Genomic DNA, 9616 nt, shown 5'->3' with positions numbered 1-9616 from the left:
GTTGAATTTTATATACAGTAACAGAGCTCGACATTAATGCTTGTCCGGGACAAGTAGATTTTTTTGAAGGGGCAAGTGAAAGAAGAGAATTTAATTGCCCGACCGAACAACTAATCTGATTAAAACATCTAATTAGGGAAGCACCGAAATTTTGTCTAGAATGATTCAGATTTTATTACATTGTGTGTAAACGGCGATCAATAATGGATAATCAACAGTAACAACAAGATAGCGCCAGTTGAGGCTCACGCAGTCTTGTCTGTGAGAGAATCTCGTGGAGAAATCGAAACAAATGAAAGCAACTGCACACAAAAGAAACATAAAAATGTAATTTAGTTTTTATATTTCTAACATACAGCCTAGTTTAGCAACATGACACGACCAAGAGAGTGAAGTTTTCCCTGAAAACCACTATTGCAAATTTGACAGAGTTTTTAAAGAGTGAATGATTCGCGTTTTTGAATTTTGAATCATTTGAGTCAATGATTCAGTTGTCCATTCATAAAGACAGGCACTTGTTTCATTCTTGAATGAATCAGCCGTCTGAATGAATCATTTGAAGGCATGCTTCAATGACTCAATTAAGCCTACTGGCGGTTTACTTTCATAGTAGCTTATCTTTGCATTTTTTCCAACATTTCATATTTGTCTATTAAAAAATATATATTTGAAAACACCAAGCTCACAACATTATTTATGCTGTTATAATTTTGCAGTGTAAATGCATTCATGCTATATTTCAGCTACATTGAACTGTCTGTGTAAATGCATCTGAATGCCGCTCCAGTCATTTCTGTTTCTTCTGCAGGGGAAAGATCGATTTTGTAGATACTGATTTCATATGATTGGTAACAGCCCTATATTGTCTTATTATATTAAGTGAAATTATGAATAAAATGTAAGAATTTGATATGAAAGATGATGCGTGCGTTTAATACGGTTAGGGAAAAATGCCCTTTAAATAGGTCAAAAATTTCCCAAAAACACACAGTGCCCTCCATAAGTATTGGGACAGTAATGACAAAATTGCTTTGTTCGCTGTGTAGTCAAGACATTTGCAATTATGATTAAAAGATGAATATAAGACAAAACTACAGAATGCCACATTTTATTATCAGCTGTTTCAACACATACATGTTTTACCAAATAAAAAGGACAGCACTTTTAGAGTTCATCCCACTATTTGATGTGAGCATAAGTATTGGAACAGTGGAACTTAAGGCAGATGTAAAAGATTAAAAGCTATTATTTAGTTGCAGATCCCTTGCGTGAAATCAGAGCAGTGAGTGTGCGATCCATAGACATCACCAGACTCTTGGTCTTATCCTTTGAAATGCTTTTCCCAGCCTATAATGCAGCCAATTCCAACTGTTGCTTGTTCTGGGCAGTTTCTGCCTTTAGTCTACTCTTCAGCTGGCGAAATTCATGTTCAATCAGATTTAAATCTGGAGATTGATTTAGGCAATCTAAGACTTTCCATTTCTTTGCCCTGATAAACTCCTTGACTGAACTGGCAGGGTGTTTTGGGTCATTGTCCTGATGCAATATGAAGCACTGGTTAGTCTGGTGGCATTTTCTTGAATATTGGTAGCCAGGATGTTTCTGTACCCTTCCAAATTCATTCTGCTGCTGTCATACATTAAGGGTGTATTCACGCCAGGAAAGTCCGCTAGTTCACTTGCTTTGGTCCGGACCAAATACAATGTTGATTTTTTTTGGTTTGGTGCGGTTCGCTTTCACACTGCCCTTTTTGCAAGTGAACCAGAAACTATAAACAAAACCGCACGTGTGCTTAAGGTCATCCATTCATTGGTTTATCCATTCAACCGTACCAGAGTGCGTTTGGAAGCAGACCGAGACCACCTCTTCAGCTGGGTCTCGGTACGATTGTTTGTTCCGCACCTGAGTGCGATTGCTGTCTTCACACCTGCCCAAAAGATCCGCACCAAGGGGGGAAACGAACTTGAGTTCGATTCAATCGAACCAAACAAGACAGGTGTGAATACACCCTAAGTCATCATTAAAATTGAGAGGGTCTGTTCCAGAGACAGCCATGCATGCCCATGCCATGACACAACCTCCACCATGCTTTACAGATGAGGCTGTATGCTTAGGATCATTTGCAGGTCCCTTTTTTCTCTAAACTTTTGCTTTCTCATCACTTAGATAAAGGTTCATCTTTGTCTCATCTGTCAATAAAACCCAGTTCCAAAACTCTACTGGCTCACCTTTGTGCCTTTTTGCAAACTCTAATCTTGCCTTTCTATTTTTGGTGCTGGTCAGAGGTTTGCATCTTGCTGTGTAGCCTCTGTAATTCTGTGTCAAAATCTCCTGCGGACAGTAGGGGTGCTCCGATCAGGATTTTTGAGGTCGATCACAGAAAGCAATATCTGCCGATACGATCACCGGTACCGATCTTTTAAAAGCCTTCTTTTTATCATGTAGAATTATTTATAGTGATGATCCAATCAAGCTTTTTAGACATTTATTCAGGGTCTGAATTTCATTTTTGAAAATGAATTCCCCTCTTTGGTGACTCTTGTGAGATTTTTTTTATTTGAGGGGTGGAGGGCGGGCATTTTTTTAGACATTTTTCAAAAATATGTATTTTTCTCACCTAAATGCTTGATCATGCAGTGCATTTTTGTTTTGACAATCGTGCAATTGTTGCACAATAGCTTACACACAGCACAAGCCTGATTTTGTGAGCTGTATGTGAGGCGGCCTTATACACCAGGTTCACACATACAGGTGCATCTCAATAAATTAGAATGTCGTGGAAAAGTTCATTTATTTGAGTAATTCAACTCAAATTGTGAAACTCGTGTATTAAATATATTCAATGCACATAGACTGAAGTAGTTTTTAAGTCTTTGGTTCTTTTAATTGTGATGATTTTGGCTCACATTTAACAAAAACCCACCAATTCACTATCTCAAGTGCAGAAGCAGCACAGACTATTGTTCTTTCACACAGGACTGATCCATAGCTGTTTACGCCAAACACAACATTTATCCATTATTTTGATTTCAAATCCAAACATTGTTACTTAAAATGCTTTTTCAGCATTATGATTCTTTTTTTGCACAGTACAGTAATACAATCTTTCATAGACATGTTTAAACACAATAAATATAAGAAACACATTATTCAATGCTTTTTACTTTTGCATTTACTTCTAGATTGATATATTAAGTTGCTCAAGCAAGTGGCAAAACATTTAAACTACTTTTCTTACATTATCACAAACATTCTAAATGAAAACTTACCATTGACATAAACTGTCAGCTCTACTACCTTTTCTTTTGCATTTAAATCTTTATTACAAGCAATCCTGCGGTTCATAAAGAACTTTGTTTTCCTACCTCCACGAGTGCCATCTATTACAGAGTACCTAACCCTGTTTATCTAAAAGTGCTCTTTTCCATTAAACCTAGCCAAAAAGCCATAGCCTATGTGTTGACTGTGAAACACCGTAGACTTTAATTACATGCATTTATGGTGTAATTACTACATTTTCGTGTCAATCCATGTTCACATTTACTGCAAACAATGCGCTGTTACTTTAATTCAGCGCTTGCAGCGGAAACGATCTCTGCACTGCTGCAGACGCACCGCTCCTGAACGAACTGCCGGTACGCAACCGTGTGCAGTGTGAACACTTTAATCAATTATCATGAGCTCGGAAAAAATATGCACCGCATACACACAAACGGAGTATGTGTGAACCTGGTGTTATGTGTGTGCGCTGCGAGTGTGCATGAGCACACGGTCTCCAAAAGAAGGCGCGAGCGCTGAATGGTTAAACACTGGCAAGAATTAACTTTAGTTACGATTGATACATTTTAGTGACTATGCGACACTGCCTCGATTGTGCAAGTGACAATTCCTGTGTCAACTGTGCAGCTCACTTATAGTGCAGACGCGATGTGATTTAAAGCCATTTGCGCATTTTGAGAGAGAAAGAGAGTGTTTGTGGAATTATGTCTCTCAGAACATTTTCAAATTACTTTGTAAGTTATTTAATGAAGAAATATGAATTGTACCTCACCCTCAGCATTATTTCACTCACACCGGACAGAGACTGAGACGGTGCCGCTGCATGTCGTGCCAAACCTCTCACGGCAGCGTCATCAGCTTGAGATCGGCCTTTATAGAGACCGCCGATCAAACTTCCCAAAGCGATTATCGGCTGATAGTGATCAGTAGCCGATCAATCGGAGCACTCCTAGTGGACAGTAGATTGTCAGAGCATCACCTCAGCTTTCTGGAGGTTGTTGGTGATTTTACAGACATGTATTTTAGGGTTAATTTTCACAGCTTTTATGATTTGTCTGTCATCAACTGCTGTTGTTTTTCTCAGCCGATCAGGTCGTTGTTGGTTGCTGATGTCGCCGGTGGTTTCCAAACTCTTGATTTCTCCATGCCCTTTGTTTTTGCTATAGCTCTAATTGATTTCCTCTTTTCTTTTAGCATCCAAATTGCTTGCTTTTCTCTCAGAGTCAGCTCCCTCGTTTTCATCCTAGTTTGTGTGTGTCGTCATCGAATGCAAGACTCAGAATGCAAAAGCAATGGATATAACTTATACGACACATTCCCTGCTTTTAATATCTGAAGAATTAATGCAACAGGACACAGCTGATCACTTAGAAAGACCTGTGAGGCAACTGTTCCAATACTTGTGCTCACATCAGATAGGGGGATGAAACTCTAAAAGTGCTGATCTTCTTAGTTGGTAAAACATCTGTGTTGAATCACCCAATAATAAAATTACATTCTGTAGTTTTGTCTCAAATTCATCTTTTTTATCATATTTACAGATTTGATGACTCCACAGCAAACAGAACAATTTTGTCTTTACTGTTCCAATACTTATGGAGGGCACTATATATATATATATATAAAAATAAAAAATATTTATTTATTTATTTATTTAGTGCTGTCAAAATTAGCGCGTTAACGCGTTAAAAACATTTAACGCAATCAACGCAGGGGCGGAGCTAGGGTTGGCCACCCCACTCACAACTACTGTTTCTGTCACTTTTTCTCTTGACAAGAAGGGCATTTATTCAGTCACTTTACAACCACATCAAATGGGAAGTGTTTCAGACGTGCACTCCAGCTTCACTTTAGCACCAGGCGAAAGTCAAACAAGCGCGGAAACGGTACTGTGCTCGCAGCACGTGCTCTTTAATTGCACGCACAAAGGCGCATTAACAGGTTAACAGCGCGTGCTGTAGCCTGTATCATTTCAAATCAAATCGCTAAATACACTACGTGCATGCAATGTCGTGGTCAGTTAAGTCATTAAGTTACCAAAAAGGCGATAGAAGCTGCCTTAAAACTGTGCATGCATGTGATATATTATATGAGTCCCATTTAAGAACATGTCTCTGAAATGTTTTTCAAAACCATCCTGGAGCCCAGCACTGTCTCACTCATCTAACACACCCGATTTAACTCGTCAGTTCATTAGTAGAGACTTTAAGACCTGAAGTGGGTCCGAAAAGGTAAAAAGAGTTGAGAGAAAATATGATGCGTGTCCGCTTCACCATCTAGCAGGGGCAGCTCTTAAAGAAATAGCAGCCAAAATAACCTAATAACCAGCTGCTATGATGTCTATTAATCAAAGGAAAAAGAAAAAAAGGAAATAAAGAACTTTTATATCTGTAAGGATTCATTTAGAATTTAGTGTTTGATAACTTCAATTTCGTCCGAAAAGGTAAAAAGAGTTGAGAGAAAATATGATGCGTGTCCGCTTCACCATCTAGCAGGGGCAGCTCTTAAAGAAATAGCAGCCAAAATAACCTAATAACCAGCTGCTATGATGTCTATTAATCAAAGGACAAAGAAAAAAAGAGGAAATCAATAACTTTTATAGCTTTAAGGATTCATCTATTTAATTTAGAATGTAGTGTTTGATAATTTCAATTTCTGTATATTTCTGCTGAAGAGCACAGGTAAATGACATTTATTATAATGGGTTTATGTGAAGATTGTTTTAAGTTTAAATTAAGCTTAAATTAGAAGTTAGTTTTTTAAAGTCTAATAAATGTTAAAATTGATAGCTCTCTATTAAACTGTAATGTTTAATGGCTATAGTCAATGGTTAAATACTGGGGGGGGGCAATTTTATAGACATCAGCAGTATTGGTATCAATGATACTGTCCTTCAGTAATAAAAAAAAGATGCCATTAAACAAATATCAAAATTTTTTGTCTTTGTTGTTTGTACATTAATTTGAAGATTGAATGTGAAATTACAAGAGACGCGAGCGCAACAGTCAAACGCGTCCATGTTTACATAGAAAAAACTGGAAAAGCAGCGCAATCGAATAAAAAAACCTGTAAAGAACTACTACTGTATGTCATGTTTGCATCATGGTGACAGGCTGAAAGCTGCTGTTGCTTTTAAGTATATTTAAAAACGTTAATGTTAGGTGGGATTAATCGCGATTAATTTCAGAAAAAATGTGCGATTAATTAGATTGTTTTTTTTTAATCGATTGACAGCACTAATATATACAGTTGTGTTAAAAAATAGCAGTTCAAGTCGTTTTCAGAATCAGAATCAGAAAGAGCTTTATTGCCAAGTATGCAAGGAATTTACATACAAGGAATTTGTTTTAGTGACATAAGCTTCCAGTACACCGAGACAGCAACAACACACAGACAATAAAAAAAATTAAAAATGATATGCAAGTATAAATAGACAAATATCGAAAAATAAATCGAAAAATAAATAAATTGTATGTACAGTTGTGCTATAGATGATAGAATAGAATGAGATGCAGGGATGTACCAGGATGGAGGTGGTAACAAATACATATAAGGTTATTGCACATTTTTATTGCATAATGTGGGGAACATTTAACTGTTCATGAGGTAGATTGCCTGGGGGAAGAAACTGTTCTTGTGCCTGGCTGTCCTGGTATTCAGTGCTCTGTAACGCCGACCAGATGGCAAAAGTTCAAAAAGGAGATGGCTTGGATGTGATGGATCCAGAGTGATTTTCTGAGCCCTTTTCCTCACTCTGGATGTATACAGTTCTTGAAGAGTGGGCAGGGGAGCACCAATAATCCTCTCGGCAGTCCGAACCGTTCTCTGTAGTCTTATGATGTCTGATTTTGTAGCTGAACCAAACCAGACAGTTATTGAAGTGCACAGAACAGACTCAATGACGGCTGAGTAGAACTGTTTCAGCAGCTCCTTGACTTTTGAGATTTTCTAAAATAATTTTCCTCGTATTATTTCTGAACACATAATATGTATAAGACAAGTTTGTACAATATGTAGTTGTAGTTTTTGCATCTTTTCTGCAAAGATATTTAACACGTGATTTGTTTAACATTTACATCATGTTGACAACTTCATGTGTGCTGCACTTGGAATAGAATTTTCTTTAACTAGAGGGTTAATAAAGAAAAAGTAACTTGAATCATGTTGTAGTTACATTTTCAAGTTGACTAGTTAAAAATCGTAAAAAAATCGAGAATCGGTCAAACATTCTGGAAAAATCGAGATTTAAATTTTTTGCAAAATCGCACAGCCCTAATTCCCTTCAACCCTAAAACACAACACAGCCACGCTGCACATATGTTTTCTTAAAGTGGAGTGGAAATTGCACACTTCATCTTGGACTGTGTCTTTACCTCTTTCTTTGTACTTTGGTTTTCTTGTCTTGTTCTATGTTTTTCTCTCAATTGGCCAGTCCAAGAACACATGGGGAACTGAAAAACAGGACAAAGTGAATTTTTGAGGATGTAATTTCTGAATGTGGGCTGTAAACAACTCATTAGTGGGCACATACTGGCATCAGAACCTAAATATAAGGTTATTGCACATTTTTATTGTATAATGTGGGGAACATTTAACTGTTCATGAGGTAGATTGCCTGGGGGAAGAAACTATTCTTGTGCCTGGCTGTCCTGGTATTTGCGGCTCTGAAGCGCCGACCAGATGGCAAAAGTTCAAAAAGGAGATAACTTGGATGTGATGGATTCAGAGTGATTTTCTGAGCCCTTTTCCTCACTTCTAAAAGAATTTTCCTCATATTATTTCTGAACACATAATATGTATAAGACAAGTTTGTACAATGTGTAGTTGTAGTTTTTGCATCTTTTCTGCAAAGATATTTAACACGTGATTTGTTTAACATTTACATCATGTTGACAACTTCATGTGTGCTGCACTTGGAATAGAATTTTCTTTAACTAGAGGGTTAATAAAGAAAAAGTAACTTGAATCATGTTGTAGTTACATTTTCAAGTTGACTAGTTAAAAAACGTAAAAAATCGAGAATCGGTCAAACTATCTGGAAAAATCGAGATTTAAATTTTTTGCAAAATCGCCCAGCCCTAGTTCAATATCAGTAACCTGATGAACCACTGTTTTTAGTCGTAGTGATATTACTGCATTGCAAATCATTTATTTAGAAGTAGTAGTGTAACAGAAAAGCAACAGACCCAACCGGCATGACATGCATGCTGCTTGTTCTGAGTAATTGACTAATGCATTGAAAGGGGTGTGTTCAAAATACTAGCAGTGTGGAGTTTAATTAGAGATTTCATTCATTCTGTGAAAAAAAGATGTCATTACTTGTGCTTTATTAAGGAGGAAGGGAAGCAATGTTTCACACATTGTTATAAAATATATTTACTAATGAATTGCGAAGTAAAATGGGCTGTTCCAAACATTACTCTGGAAAACAGCGTAATTTGATTAAAAAGTTGATTGGAGAAGGGAAAATGTATAAAGAAGTCCAGCAAATTATAGGATGCTCAGCTAAAAGGATATCAATTGCTTTAAAATGGCAACAAAAAACCCGAAACACACGGAATGCAAAACACGGTACTGAATTCAAGCCTGTGAAGACTGAAGTATGGTGGCACAAAAATCATGGTATGAAGATGTTTTTCATACTATGGTGTTGGGCCTATTTATCGTATACCAGGTATCATGGATCAGTTTGAATACATCAAAATATTTGAAGAGATTGTGTTGCCCTGTGCCAAGGAGAAAATGGCCCTAAAATGGGTGTTTCAACAAGACAACGACCCCAAACACATGAGTAAGCGAGCAACATCTTGGTTCCAGACAACAAGGATTGAGGGTAATGGAGTGGCCAGTTCAATCCCCTGACCTCAACCCAGTTTAAAAATTGTGGGGTGACATTAAAAATGCAGTTTCTGAAGCAAAACCCAAAATTTCACAGGAACTGTGCAATGTAGTTTGTTCATTCTGTGCTGGATTCATTCTCATTTCTAGGCGCCAGAAATGGGTTGACTCGATGCAGTGCAGATGTGCAGCTGTTATCAAAAACAATGATTATGCAACTAAATTTTAGTTTAATAATATAAAATGAAGTTTAAAAAAAATTATTTAGTTTATTAGTGTTTGAGATTAAAGGGAAAAATGTTGATGCTGCTATTTTTTTTGAACCGGTTAATATTGATTTTCTCTGCCTCCTGAAACATAATAACACAGACTTGATAAAATCTCTTAATAGTTTGATATAGAATTGAATGTGTAATGTCTCCACTATATTTGAAATATGGACATGAAAGCTATTAAAAATATATTTGCACTTTATTCACGTTCGTTAATGCACTGTTCA

The 9616-nt window shown here is 36.9% G+C and overlaps 1 protein-coding gene across 1 annotated transcript in view; it reads left to right on the top strand.

Annotated features, from left to right (window-relative positions):
- The first annotated feature begins 8958 nt into the window (after nt 1-8958).
- Nucleotides 8959-9616, top strand: part of LOC107700095 (gastrula zinc finger protein XlCGF8.2DB-like) — a 5690-nt gene continuing 5032 nt past the window's right edge. The window contains exon 1 of the mRNA XM_016501616.1: nt 8959-9112. Coding sequence (XP_016357102.1) covers nt 8959-9112 — 154 coding nt within the window. The remainder of the gene's footprint in view (nt 9113-9616) is intronic.

This window comes from Sinocyclocheilus anshuiensis, unplaced genomic scaffold (assembly GCF_001515605.1).
Source record: "Sinocyclocheilus anshuiensis isolate Anshui unplaced genomic scaffold, SAMN03320099.WGS_v1.1 scaffold1420, whole genome shotgun sequence".
NCBI classification, from domain to species: Eukaryota; Metazoa; Chordata; class Actinopteri; order Cypriniformes; family Cyprinidae; genus Sinocyclocheilus; species Sinocyclocheilus anshuiensis.
Note: the sequence above shows the minus strand (reverse complement) of the source record. Positions and strands in the feature narration are given on the sequence as shown.